Raw genomic sequence first — 15,039 nt, forward strand, 5'->3', positions numbered from 1 at the left:
GTAGATTTGTGTGATTTTAAATTAACACTAATAACATATTAAATAATATTTTAACATACCTTGAATCATGTTAATTGATGATGTCAAATATTACATGATTTCACCGCACTTTTGAGTTGTTTATGTTAAGATCAAGGACAGGAAAATTGTTGTTTATTTATTTGGTTAGTTACCATATTACAGTCAGTTACGAATTTATAGTACGAATCTATTAAAGCAAATGCTCAACAAACTGACTCGTAATGAACACGCGTACTTGTTTTAATAAAATGGTTTACTAAGACAAAAAAAAATATTGCTTAAATTTTAATTCCCAGGTGACAGACCTCTTCAACCAGATGCGTGATCCGTCATCAACCGCTTCGACCCCCAAGGGTTCCACGGGATCTTTGAACATCACGAGGAATGTCGGGTTTCAGCAGCAGAATGGCACTGAACATTTACCCTGGGCCAGTCCAGCAATATCTTTACCGGGGAACTGCAATTCTAATTTGTAAGTTATCTATTCGCAAATAAACATTACAAGATTCGTTTAAGAAAACTATTACCTTATTATTATCGTAAGTTAGTAGAAAAACAACTCCACATAAATTTAGACAACTGAGTAATTTGGGGACATTCACAAAACATTAAGAAGTTTGATGACTGGAGATTCTCTGTTTATAAATTAATAACAATTTAAGAATCAATTGGTGTTTCGACATTTTTATAATTAATTATTTATATAATGAAGTACATGATAATGCTTCCTGTTCAACTGTTGGTATAAGCATAAACACTAAAATTATTCACCTTAGTTGATCTTCGCCATATCATCAATTGGACGAATGCCAACATCAAAATAGATTGAGCATTTCAAGAGCATTAACAAACTAACAAAAACATAGAGCACATCGATAGGTATACACAAACATAGTTTCATTGTTAGATAATTTATATATTAATGATTTTGGTTATATCTAGCCTTACTTAAGAGTCATAAGTAATTTAAGTTTAACCCAAATCACTGATAGTATATAATATATATAACATAAGCCAAGGCTGTACATATTTCTCACTCGCTTATAAAAAAGTGTGGCGATTTTCTAAATCGTCGGAGTTACGCCCCGAGAGTACAGTCAGGTGCAGGCACTCTCTTAAATTGATACTTTACATTCAATCGTCTCAGAGCAATTAACTATGTCATGGGAGTTACACCCCGAAAGTATAGCGGGCACTCTCCTCAAGTGTATACTTTACATTCATTCATCTCAGAGCTATTAACTTAATCTTTGGAGTTGCGCCCCGAGAGTATAGCCAGACACAGGCACTCTATTTGTGTGTTACATTGCATTCATTCATTAGTCATTACATAGCAATTAAAAATTTCATTATTTCGCTTTTATTATATTGTACGCGAGTGAATGTATACATAATATTTTATCTACTAAAGCTAATATTTTCAGAGCAAGTGAAACACCAGCTTTAGTTAGAAGTGTCAGCAACGCATCGGCGTTGACATCGCTATGCGCTGGTCTATCTCCTTCTGAATCACATTTCTTTGAGGTGAGCATAATTTATTGTTTCATATATTAAAATGTTCATTTATGCTTTAAGTGAAAGTGTAAATCACAAAGTTATAATCGTGGTGTGTGGCGTTCACGTTAATAACAATAATTTGCCATTTATAAATTTTTAATAATTATAACTACAAGGTAAATGAAGAATATACAATATGTAAATACTGTAGATTCATGTGTTAAAAATCTTTATAATTTACTAACAATATAAATTCGGTCGAAATTATTTAGATAAAAGTTATATTTATTTATCATTGTAGCAATACTTTTTCACTCGAATTATAAATATCAACAAAAAAGATGTTTTGGGCGTTTCAATCCACATGTAACTTGTGGGACTTATGACAGTATTAGTTTATTATTCAATTTTATTTTATGTCAAAATAACTCATCGAATTGAGTGTTTGATTTTTAAATAACGTTTGGCCCACTTCATGTTAAGTGATGCCACCGCCTCACTGACATTGCCAGAGGGCTTTTTAAGTATTGGAAAGCTCTTTTCTTAAAGGACCCTAAGTTTTTTAAGGATGATTAATAATCATAATACAAACGTAAATATTATGTACTGTTGAAATAACAAAATAATTTCAGGTTTTATATATCGGTAAAGTACGAATATCTCAACGAAAAGTGCCAGAATCGTTAATAGATGATGCTTTACACAAATTCGCTCAACATGAAGCCGAAAAGATGGGGTTACAACGACGACATAGTCTCTTATCTTCCACAGGGGTAAGAATTGTTTTTTTTTAACTAGACTAGAGATTACTATCCTAATTAAATTTTTAAAAGCATTGTAAACCAATACGGTGCAATACATTACCTAAAAGTTTATCGAGGCGATATGTGTCATTAATTTGCTCATCAGAACATAACCCAGAACTTCCATTATATATGCATTTACTTATTTCAGACGACGATTAGTAACAATTCCATAGAAAGCCTCCAAGACTCCACAAAATCACACGAAAACTTCCAAAAAAATCTAATACCAAGTACAACACCGCTAGAACCAGATAAAACTACAGCTTGGAAAAGCGCTGAAAACTTGAAACAACCAGAAATATTAGTTGATAAAGAATTCGATGCTTTTACAAAAGAAAGAATTGAGAAGAATGCTAAAATTGAACACAGCATTATCAATAACTTGGGCACGGTTAAAGAGGATGACGAAATCGGCACAAATCCATTTAAAGAAGTAAAAAAAGTTAAAACGGTAACATTAGATCCTCTGGTTAGGATATCTGATGAAGGTGATAAAGAAATTAAAGAAAAAGCCGATGATGAAAGAGATGTAAATGTGATCAATTTTACTGCATTAAGGAGAAATAATGAAACAATGCCAGAAAACAAGCGATTTCTCAGAGATCGTTCAGCCTCGATTGGAACTTTGAATTTGAAAACGCCACTTGCGCATCTCATCGGCGAGCAAAATAGGACTATGTTATTTCAGGTAATATCTTAGTTTAACTTATTTTTTTGGGCATCTACAGCCATCGTATTTCACCTCGCTCCAAGTCTTTCTCTTTGTCTAATCTTCAACTATCACATAATATCCTACTGCGCCATATTTGCCTGGGACGACCACGCTTCCGCTTTCCTTGCGGGTTCCAATCAAGCGCATTTTTCATTTGCCTGATTGTTAATAATCCCCGTTTAGAAGCCCTTTAATAACTGATTACTTATCAACTTTGAAAAGTATATTTTGTTTTTTCCAATTATTTATATAGCACATTTCATTCACATTTTAACGCGAAAACGTCTAATTTATCGATAAACGCCGGCTGCACGCACGAAAAAGCATTACTCATTGTCCTGTTACGCCCATTTTCCCGTCACGCTCACTGTAAGCTTGCGCCGCATCTATCTCTCTTACACTCGATTCGCCTATGCGCTATAGTCTCATTAACATATTTTTTTACTCTAAGATGCGGCCTCTGTTCGGAAGAAGGCTTCCTCCAACTTTTTCCACATTATTTTATTTTTTTCCGTCGTCATCCAATTTTTTTCAGCTACACTATTTTTGTCCTTTTGGACCAGTCCATTCGGTTACCGTTTTTGACCATCTGCTATCTATATAACCTAGCCTTTCACCATTGTCACGATTATTAAACTTGACAGTTTGTATCTTATTAATAGGTGGGTCGTTCAGAGCTTCGGCTCATAAGCCCGGACCGCAAGCAAATCCTCCTCCACCGCGGCTTCAAGGACGTGGCCAGCTGCGTCCTCGGCAGAGCGAGGAAGGAGCACTTTGGCTTCGTCTGCCGAGAGACCAACGACACCTACGCCTGTTACGTCTTCAAGTGCGAGAGTGAGGATATCGCCAGTGAGGTCGTTAGCGGTGAGTTAAGTTAGGGTCACAAATTTCCAATTGCTGTTTTGATTTTCATTTCAAGTTGTGTAATTTGCATGCATTTATTCTAAGTTAATAATTTTAAGCTTAGTTAGCCGTTCAATTAAAAGTCTTTTTTTGTCAAATTTTAGAACACGTGGAATGAAAAATAAAAATATGCATGTCAGGTTTTTTTAATATATGTATGTCGCAGCCAACTATCTTAATTAGCCGTGTAACTATCGGCCTGAAAGATATTCAGCCCTGGCGTTTGTTTCAACATTTAATATTTGTTACAGTTTTAAAATAAAATTGCCGGGTTCAAATTTTTATTATTATTGTCACTAAATTACATACTTTGAAAAACACAATCGAAGTTGTGGTTTGCCGACGATATATTGTTTGAAGTTTGAAGAGTTTCGTTTCGAGCTTAAGAGTTGTAGAAAGTGGATTTAAATTGAAATTATCAGTCAACAGGCTAGACAAGTAATGAAATGTCATCGATCCAACTAATTTGCCTCGTTGTTTCATTAATTGGATGAACATCTTTCAGGCCGCTAGTTAAACGCCTAATTAAGATAGTTGGCTGCGACATACATATATTAAAAAAACCTGACATGCATATTTTTATTTTTCATTCCACGTGTTCTAAAATTTACATTAAAAATAGAAATTGTATTAATTAAATGTTTCAGCAATCAAACAAGCATTCGTCGCACATGCAGAGCTGTTGAAGAAATCGCGAGACAAATCCCCAAATATGACATGTGAACATTGTCCCATGCTCTGGTACCACAGGCTGTGTCATGATGTCGAAGGTGAGTTCGATAGTGGGACAAAAGGGTAATTGTTACTCTTATGAAATTTGATTATTATTATATCCTAGCGGACCCAAAAGTCGTTGTCCTGTCTTCATTATGAATCTTGATTTTGAATTGGTATAATTAACTTAAAAATATATTTCAGAAACAATGTGTTTATTATTCTAATGCTTTATGATAACATGGCGCGTATATAAATAGTTTTGTTGTTATTCCCACACGGGAATAGACTATGATATAGATAAATGACAAACACATGCACTTATAGGTAAAAACATACACTTTCAAGATTAATGCCACAAACAATTAGCGACTGTAATTATTTTTATATGTTTTATCAATATACTAACTCAGATCGAAGCATTTGTTTAAAACGATATTCATTTTTCTTACTTCCTCTTTGATATTTGATATTTACATCAATGTTATGTCAAACGGTATAAGGTTAAAGAAAAAATACTATCGTAAAAAAAAGTCAGGATTATTTAATGTCGCAATTTTCTTAATTCTTTCATAACAACCTTCTCCTGACAAACACAAAAGAATTAGCGAAATCGGTCCAGTAGTTCACGCGTGATGGGAAATAGGGATTCATTTATATATATATATATATAGATGACGTATAATTTAAAACGAGTAGAACCTTTGGCTCTGTTGCCTATATGAGAAGGTTTTAAGTTCGATTTCCGTTGAAACAACAGTAGTACATAGGGCTAGGATAACGTTTACCTTACACACAAACGGGCATAATAACATCTATTAAAAATATATTTTTAAACCAAAAAAAATTCAGATTTCAGATTTATTCAGTAAAAATACATAAGTTTGATCTGGATTAAGTCAATATATCTTGTTTCTCTACCTTCCACCCTAAAACTGTTATGATTTCAAAAGAATTGTTGAACTAAGGCAGGTTTACAATAATTTAAATTATTTCTGACATTTAAATAATTTTAGGTATGAACGAGAAGAAAACACATGCTTTCCTCCTCAGGCGAATGGAAACCTTGCCTGAAGAAGAACAGGAACTCGTCATCACGAAGTACCAGGGCGGCACTAATCATATGTTTGAGGTGAATTGTTAAAATAACATATATGTTTATATATATTGTTTATTAATAAAAATCAGATTTTAAATGGAAAGTCTGTTAATTAATTAAATATATATTTAACATAGTATTGTATTCCCAGGTGAACGAACACAATGCCTTCCTGATGATGTTACTACGAGCACATTGTGAGGCGAAACAGCAAAGGCACGTCCACGATACAGCTGAAAATAGGTATTACGATTGATATTTTTTAATAAAATAAATTATCCAAAAGAAAATAATATTAATTCCAGTACTTTCTGAGATTAGCGCGTCCAAACAAACTCTTGAAGAGTAGTATATTAAGTTGAATATTTATAAATATAACTAACAATTTTGTATTTTATTAATTTCATATTATTTTTAAATACATGACAACAATGTATACATATAACCAGCTTGCCGATTAATTATTATTATTGTTTATAGTTCATTTTTATGTACTACGATCGGTTTTGTGATTTGACAGTCGATGAAACGAAAAATCGACAGTAAAGAGAGACAGACATATAAGGTGATAAGATTTAACATGGGAGAAAATGAGATAGGAAGCATTACACAGTGTATAAACTTTCATTCTGACTTTCAAACTTTAATTATTTTAGTTTTCATCAAAATTAAAGATTAATAATAAAGTTAAAAATTAAAATTTAAAATTGAAATAAAAAATCAATTAACACTTTTTTTACTATCTTAATTTAGACTTTTAATTAAATTAAAAAAAGTCTAATAAATAATAATTTATTACATATTATTACTTAAACTTAAAAATAAAGTTATATTCGTCTCATTATCTTGAAACTAAAACTTTGAAGGTTTCACTTCTAACACGTGATAATTGCGCACATGATTTTTTATAGCAATAAAGGCTATTATTAAAATTATTAATATATTATTACATAACAAAATGATTACTTAATGAAAGGCATGCATGCATAAACGATTCCTTATTCCTCTATGTAATTATAATAAAAAAATTAAGTATTTTGAAGTGAAACTTTAAATAAGACTTCTAACAAGGTTGCGTTAAACGTTTAACGCTCCTAGAGAGAGGGAAAGAGACAGAGCGAGAGTCACTGCTTCCTATTTTCATTATCCCATTACGATGTTTCACTTCTTTCACGCGGAGGAACTCTACACACACAATTTTGATGTCTTAACTAATCATAGTTATTTGTCAAATATATGTCAAAATCCAATACCTTTTTTTTAAAACAGAGGGACATACTTACCATTAATGATTTAATTTCAATATTTTTTTTAGGTCGGAGTTCCTAAACCAATACCTAGGAGGCAGCACTATCTTCATGAAGGCCAAGCGATCTCTTTCGAGTGGCTTCGATCATCTCTTGAAACGGAAACAGGAAGCACCGGTCATTGTTAAAAAGGTATATAAAAACATATTTCAAAAAGCAAATTGAAAACGAAAACTGTCTGAATCCTAAAATAATATCTATTACCAACGCTTTAACGACATTTTGTCGGACTGTGTTTACATTTGCAATAATTTCATCTCATATTTTCTTTAAAAATAATTTTACTGTGATTTAATAAAATTTTCTTAACCTACATTGATATGATAATAATACGTAATTAATAAATAGAAGTTAAAACAAATTAAAAAGTTTAGTCACTGTGGCAGTGTACCTGTTTAATAAATAAATATGTTAATCTTTCGCTCTATAATATGTAATTGTTTTTTCTTCTCGATTTTATATCAGAAGCATTCATCTAAAGTTTTTCACATCGCTGATGCAATTTTTATACGGTATATCGATAGTTTATATATAGCTAATATAGTTAGCTATCTTTTAATAATTCTAGGAACAATCACCAAGACCGCCACCCTTAAACCTGGAGACATCATCAGAGCCGAACAACTCCGAACTTCTATCACCAGATGTCGTCCGATGCAAATCTCTGTCTCCCGCCGTTATTACAGGTAGTTTTATAGATATCAGTTTTTGACAGCTCGGTTCCAACTTTCCATACAATTTTTGACGCTAACCATATATTTATTATATGTTTTTTTTTTATTTTGCTTGATTAATTTTTCTCTTATCTTGCTCATTTTCTATTATAATAGTGTGTAAAGTTTTACAATATAAAATTTAAAAAAAATCTGTGACTTTTTTTAGGTTATAGCCTCAAACTTCTGTATCTGTTTAATCTAAACAAAAAAGCACGTAGGTGATCAGCCTCCTGTGCCTGAAACACTCTCGTCTTTTTGCTTCTAAGGCAAGCGAGTTTCCTCTCGATGTTTTCCTTAACCGTTCGAATGAATGTTAAATGCGCACATACAGAAAGTCCATTGGTGCACAGCCGGGGATCGAATCCCCAGCCGAAGCTCGGGGATTACACTCGCACGCTAAAGCCACTAGGCCAACACTAGGTGTAAAATTTGTGATGTCATATTTTCTTGTATAATTTTATCCATACATGTTGTTAGTATTTTTCGATCTTTGCAAAAAATTCGTTTTTTATTTTATTTTAAGATCAGCAATCACCAAAATCTCTACCGATGGAAGACCAAGATGGATCGAAGGAAACCACGCCGACGATCAATTCGCCAATGATGGACATGTGAGTGTTTCGTATACGTTGTTTTACGTCTCCGTACGTAGCTTGTGACGTAGATTTTGTATTGTTAAAGTAAGATTTTAGTGATTCGTTGGCTACAGGCCTGCGATGATACGTGATCTTAGGATTTAAACTTACATCAGTTTTAAAATAATTAAAAATCTATTTGATATGTTTTAAACGTATATTTGAATATTATTTGTACGGTATCAATTACTTTATTTTGATTATCAAATATACGTGTAAAGAGCGAAGATATAGCATTCAATCCATAGCAAAAAATAAATTGTCTACGTAGGGTATGGTTATTGGGATGCCAATAGGAAATTGATCAACTGTCACGGTCTGATTGAAAACAATCTGGGATTGTGGATTAATTATTGGGTGTGGACGTAACATAACATTGTAGTCGTTCTAAAAATAATCACTATAAAAAGATAGCCGTCTAAAAATAATCACTATAAAAAGATAGCCGTCTAAAAATAATCACTATAAAAAGTTAGGGCCGTCCTCCATTCTCTGAGGATTAGTATTTTCATTAAAGCAGTTTAATAAGACTGAAAGAATGAATTAATCATGCCTAAACATTTATAGACATGAATAAAACTAAAAAGTACACGCCCCTTTTGATTGATCCTTTTTTTTTAGATTTCTTAAAGTAAGCGACTCTCGCCCAGCACAGACAGAATCGAACGAATCAGACACAACTTGGAGACAGGCCATCTATGAGAAGGTGGTCCAGCATGATGCCCTTGACGGTAAAACGCAGTTTTTACTAAGATATCTAAATATAACTGACTGATTACCAGTTTGATCGGTATGTTATAAAGAATATTCCATCTTTGGGAAAAATTTTTTCAAAAAAAAAACGTTTACCTACAACTGTAATGTATTCTTTTTTAATTTTGTAATTATTAAGGACAAAATACTTATTTTTTTATAATTAATATATAATTATGAACCTAAATTAAATATCAAATTCAATTATTTATATGGTAGGTCTATCATAATATTAAACGTCTTATTAAACACGCTATAAACCACATTTAACTATTAAATGTTTTGTCATATTTTTACAGGAGACCAATCACTGCTGGGCAGAAATAAATCCGGGAAGAGGTCTAAAGATGAATTGCGCCAATTGTGGAAAATGGCCATCGACCAGACCATACTACTCGTTCGAATGGAAAAGGAAAACGCGAGGCTTAAAGGTACTATTTTTTTTAATTGTAATACACAAAAAAAGAAACTTTATAACACAGCAAAATAATTATTTTTCAATATCCAAACAAAAACAAGACTAATTTAGTTAAGTGATTCCAAACATAATTTTCATTTGTAACTCCACGAAAACAAATAAAAAGCCAACATCACGAGGTGTTCCCAGGCGGTCACCCATCCAAGTACTGACCTCGCCCGACGTTGCTTAACTTCGGTGATCGGACGAGAACCGGTGTATTCAACGTGGTATGGACGTTGGCGATAGTATTTTTGAAAATATAAAATAGAACAAATATAGCAAAAAGTGTCGTTGGTCGTAATTTTTCATACAATTTATGCTTAAATACGTCTTTTTCTCTGATTTGTGTATAAGTCAGAATATTTAGAAGGAAATCTCAAAAATAGAGACCGGGATTTCTTATAATCCACTAATTAAATTTTATTTCTTACGACCCAAATATAATTAAGAATCGCCCTGAATTAAAAAAAATAGTTTGATAAATGTTCCTTCCTAAAACCTGTTCCTGATTCCAGAAAGCGCAGAATCTTCCGCAGTCCGCCGAATAAAGTTGGAATACAGAGAACTGAGTGCGGTGGAAAGCGGGGTTAGTCTTATGTGGGACTCGCTCTTGTCTCGGGACTCCACACATCCCGTCAATAGAGTGGACAGACATATGCTCATACAGGCGGTTAGACAAGGTAATTTTAAGTTTGTCTATTTTTATTGGTAATATATATTGGGTTTATAAAAAAAAGTTTGTCTGTTTTTATTGGTAATATATATGCGGCTTATATAAACAAATTTTGTCTGTTTTTATTGGTAATATATATGCGGCTTATAAAAACAAAGTTTGTCTGTTTTTAACGTTTTATTTGTTTTATAAATCCCTTGCCCCGGGGAACTAAGTCGTAAAAGAAAAATCTATTATTTCCAGTAAAAATAATAGAAAGTAATGCTATTATTACGAGTACTAGGATTATAAGTACATTACATATATCAAAAGTAAGCTTCTTATTTAACGATTTAAACAATGGTGTTATATATTTAGAATAAATTAAAAAAGCACTAAATGTAAATTACAGTATTTTATCTAATAAGTCTGAAGAGCAAATCGATTACCATTGTTTCATTGATATTTTTTTATAGAACCGTGGGAAAACGGGCAGGAGGCTCACCTGATGTTAAGTATTACCGCCGCCCATGGACACTCGATGCTCGCAACATTAAACATTATTACGGACGCCACAGTAACCGCTCATTACGAAGGCACATTTTGACGAATGTCTAGAACTTAATAATGTTACCACTTTTTGTTCAGAAATATTATTACGTTGGTCAAACAGAAATACTTTATTTGTTTTTAAACTGTTCATATAAACTAAACCTATCATTATGGTCGTTGCGATATATTTCAGGAGAGTAAAATTAATTTAACGATTATTAAATACTTATTAACTAACATTTTCCATAAAATTCTAATGTAAAAATACATGAGGATTTTATAATTTATAATGAAATGTTTTATATAAAATTCTTACAAAAGTACATCATTTAAAGAAAACACTTTTTTAACGGATTGAAGTTATGTTTTATTGTAACTTATAATTATTTAAACATAATTTTAATTTTATTCGATACTAAAAGACAAAGGTACATCACCCAAGGTCAAAAATGAGAAAAAAAACAGTCGTAATAGTGCTTTACGATTTTGTTCCCCGGGCCAAGCGAAATATATTTTGTTAGGTACTGTTTCTTTTAATAGTTCAATTATATTTTCCTAATTTTTTAGATGTTTATAAAATGCACATGAATTAATATTAGTATAATATTAATTATTTTTAAATTTAATTTAATTATTAATAATTTTATATAACCAGGTGTTCCAAGAATAGTTCGTGGCGGTGTTTGGTACTTCCTCGCAGAACAAGCATGTCTGCGATTACCACCTCCTGACACTAAAAACTTTCCAGACTATAACACGCCTTATAGGTATGGGTGTATTCTCGTTGAACTTTTCTAATCAAACTTTTAGTTCCAGCAAGCTTACCAATTATTCAATATACAGACGATACTAAAAATATCTACACGTATATATAATATAGGGCGGGTTTTGAATTACGCGTTATTATTAATATTATTTTAGACTTTCCAGTACTTTACACTACGTAATGTTAACCTTGACGTATAAAGAATCACTGGTTCTTCAAGGAACGTTTATAATACTTGAACGCTCCCTATATTTCTTAGCGAATATAAAGTACTTATTGAGAACAAAAATCTAGCTAACACTTCTATATCTCTTGTAATTTCTTAGCGGCATCTTCAATCTTACAATCAGAACGATGACGGTATACCCTAAGTCGTGCTAACAAGAGATCTCCCTTTTAGGTTGGAGGGAGAGACCTTACATCCTCCACAAACTTTATATTATTTAACTAAAATACTCTATGGTTTCTGGATAGAAGATTAAATACTCTTTTTTTTTCAGGACACTCCTCTCTGGCCTAACTAAGCACCAACACGCCATTTTGATTGATCTAGGCAAGTATGATCTAACTCGTATTTTTGTCTCATATACATGAAGACCATTATTATATTAGAAAAAAAAAATTATAGGATCTCTTTGATGGCAGCATAATCACAGTTCAAGAATGCATTATATACAAACTAGTAACAATGAATTTCCAAGTAAAACTTATTTAGGCGCATTAGGGTTTTTTACGGATGAAACGTCACGAATTGTGCAGCGTTTTTGTCGAAGAAAAGGGAGAGAGAGATTGAGACCGCTTGAGAGAGAGCGAGAAAGGGTGATCGAGAAAAAATACACGCTATTGGTTGATGTATTCGTTTAGTAATTACACTTTAGAAGTTTAGATGTCAATTCTGGCTTGTGCAGTAAACGCAGATTTTTTATTTATTTATATCACCACGTATACATTGTGAATATAGATATACAAATACAAGGAGTGATCATATACTGGTACATGATCATTTATTGGGGCTTTTAACTTAGTAACAATTTACAAAGAAGTTCACTTCTGACTTTTGATGTGAAACATCTATAGCCGCACGTAAAACCGATTTCTGGCGTGGCGACGCATGCCGTGGCGACGCATCGCCACGCTATATGATATACAGTCTAAATGCAGTAGTAAATTTCACATTAAAAATATTTAATGAAAATAATGTTTATTCAACAAATAGTCATCGTTATCTGGAAAAAAAATCGTAATATTATATATTATAATTTGATTTTATCATTATGACATATTTAGTTTCTATCACAATCTGTTCTTTTCTGCATATTACTTTTACAAAATAATGTCGATGTTTCACATCTGCCAGGCGTCCCGTGACAGCTCTAATTTTTTTTTCATATATAATTGTATTTTAGGCAGAACATTCCCAAAACACTCTTACTTCGCGTCTGCTCTGGGTCCAGGGCAATTAGCTTTGTATAATATTCTGAAGGCCTATTCCCTCCTCGACCCAGACGTGGGATACTGCCAAGGACTCAGTTTTGTGGCTGGAGTACTTCTTTTGCATGTAAGTTACATATAACAGATATAGTGGGTAATTGAGAATTTAATTTGGTTCTATTAAATATTTTTAAATAAATTTAATTCGTCATTTAACAGAATAATATAATCTTAATCACAATCATGGTGTTTAAAAAAACAATGCAGCAGATAACTATATTATTATTATGCAAAGAGCTTACAAATTTATTTCTTGTTTACTTAATCCTAAATAGAAAAGATTATATAAGATCAATTAATCTATAATCTATATAATTTTAAAAATTTAGGGTTTGTTAAATTTTAATAAGGAGTTTTGAATGTTATTCTTATTTCAGATGGAAGAAGCCGAGGCCTTCGTTTTGCTCCGACATCTGATGTTCAGGCGTGGTCTTAGGAAACAATATCTACCTGATATGAGCGCACTGCAAGTACAAGTAAGTACTTTATTTGAGGTTACATGATTGTGATCATAAGTTTCACAGAATTTGTAATGGAACTTATCAAATTACATACGTACAATTAAATCTTTTCATTTTATATCGATAACTTAATATAAAGTAATATAAATTGAATACATTTTTATACTTGCGATAGAATTTTATCTTTATTTAAAAATATAAAAAAGTATGTGTACTTATGTACACGGTTTTACTTCTTTGGTGTAACAACATAAAAATCTTTTCAAAGATTCTATTCTACGTTTCTAGAGCACACCATACTAAAAATAGTAATAAAACTAAAATTTTGACTATGGCTAACTTCAGGGTGTCGGTTTTTGTGACGGTGTGCGCGCGCAATGTAAAAATTTACTCTCATTTCCCCAACGCGCCGAAAGAAGTATAACTTCAATTCTAGAGTAGAAGAATAATAGTCCGGTCAAATTAGACTAAAAAATAGGGGTAAGGTTACAAAAATTCGCACTTGGCTGAATATTGGTAGGATTGCTCAATACACTATTATAAAGGAAATGTGAAAAGTCCTCATCGATCCGGCACGTGCAAAAAATTTTACTCGGGTTCAAAGGTCACAAAAACGGGCTTTTCGCGATTTTCAGCAAAATGGTAAGTTTTATCATAAAATTAGCTCCAACAAAAATTGTAGATCAGATAATTATCTAAAAAAAATGTCTAAATACTTTTTTTTCTAAGAGCCACCGTTTTTGAGATATAACGATTTAAAAAGTTGAAAGAGTTGTAATCGTCATAATATGTATAAGTATACCACGTATATACATCACTGAAGCCGTAATACAAGCAAAAATATCGTTCTATCGGTCAGTGTGACTTACACATATAAAATATGAAAATTCTTCTCGCTATGTATGGAGCTCCTAAAAAAATTACGTGCTTAGATAAATTCAGATATGCATGTTTCGTTAAAAATACTCGAAATAAAAAACAAGTGCAGTTAGCATGTCTTCCTCCAACCTCAGCGGCTGCTCATCAACATCTTTTTCGGGTATATTACCAAGTTCAAGTGTGGCTTGGTAATCAATTAGACCCAAAAGACTGGGGTTGGAAGTTGGTCGATGTGTCATTATTGGAACAATTTATTAACACCCAGAATTAAGAAGAAGAAGGAGAAGGAAGAGAAGAAGAACAAGAGAAAGCAGAAGTTAATGATGATTTAGATTCAGACGGATAAATTTTCTTATTTTTTGTAATTTACACCCCTTTCATCAATACCGGGGAAACCACATTAAAAAAACGCGCTAAGTACACTACCTCAAAGGTGGCGTGGAAACGTGTGCATATTATGACGATTACAACTCTTTCAACTTTTTGAATCGTTATATCTCAAAAACGGTGGCTCTTAGGAAAAAAAGTATTTAGACATTTTTTATAGATAATTATCTGATATACAATTTTTGTCTGAGCTAATTTTATGATAAAACTTACCATTTTGCTGAAAAT

General features: G+C 32.2%; 1 protein-coding gene and 1 non-coding gene across 4 annotated transcripts in view; one reads left to right on the forward strand and one right to left on the reverse strand.

Annotated features, from left to right (window-relative positions):
• Positions 1–15,039, forward strand: part of LOC110998228 (TBC1 domain family member 1) — a 34,410-nt gene that overhangs the window by 16,351 nt on the left and 3,020 nt on the right. For all 3 annotated transcript variants that reach the window (XM_022266758.2, XM_045631384.1, XM_022266760.2), the window contains 18 exons: positions 318–493; positions 1,446–1,545; positions 2,151–2,291; positions 2,473–3,012; positions 3,699–3,900; positions 4,587–4,709; positions 5,670–5,785; positions 5,904–5,995; positions 7,068–7,191; positions 7,628–7,745; positions 8,299–8,386; positions 9,032–9,141; positions 9,463–9,594; positions 10,139–10,303; positions 11,483–11,594; positions 12,094–12,146; positions 13,000–13,151; positions 13,462–13,560. In XM_022266758.2, coding sequence (XP_022122450.2) covers positions 318–493; positions 1,446–1,545; positions 2,151–2,291; positions 2,473–3,012; positions 3,699–3,900; positions 4,587–4,709; positions 5,670–5,785; positions 5,904–5,995; positions 7,068–7,191; positions 7,628–7,745; positions 8,299–8,386; positions 9,032–9,141; positions 9,463–9,594; positions 10,139–10,303; positions 11,483–11,594; positions 12,094–12,146; positions 13,000–13,151; positions 13,462–13,560 — 2,643 coding nt within the window. The remainder of the gene's footprint in view (positions 1–317; positions 494–1,445; positions 1,546–2,150; positions 2,292–2,472; positions 3,013–3,698; positions 3,901–4,586; positions 4,710–5,669; positions 5,786–5,903; positions 5,996–7,067; positions 7,192–7,627; positions 7,746–8,298; positions 8,387–9,031; positions 9,142–9,462; positions 9,595–10,138; positions 10,304–11,482; positions 11,595–12,093; positions 12,147–12,999; positions 13,152–13,461; positions 13,561–15,039) is intronic.
• LOC123689844 lies at positions 9,746–9,864 on the reverse strand. The gene has a single exon (XR_006750717.1). It is a non-coding gene; the product is annotated as a 5S ribosomal RNA (ribosomal RNA).

Source organism: Pieris rapae, chromosome 15 (assembly GCF_905147795.1).
Source record: "Pieris rapae chromosome 15, ilPieRapa1.1, whole genome shotgun sequence".
Classification (NCBI taxonomy): Eukaryota; Metazoa; Arthropoda; class Insecta; order Lepidoptera; family Pieridae; genus Pieris; species Pieris rapae.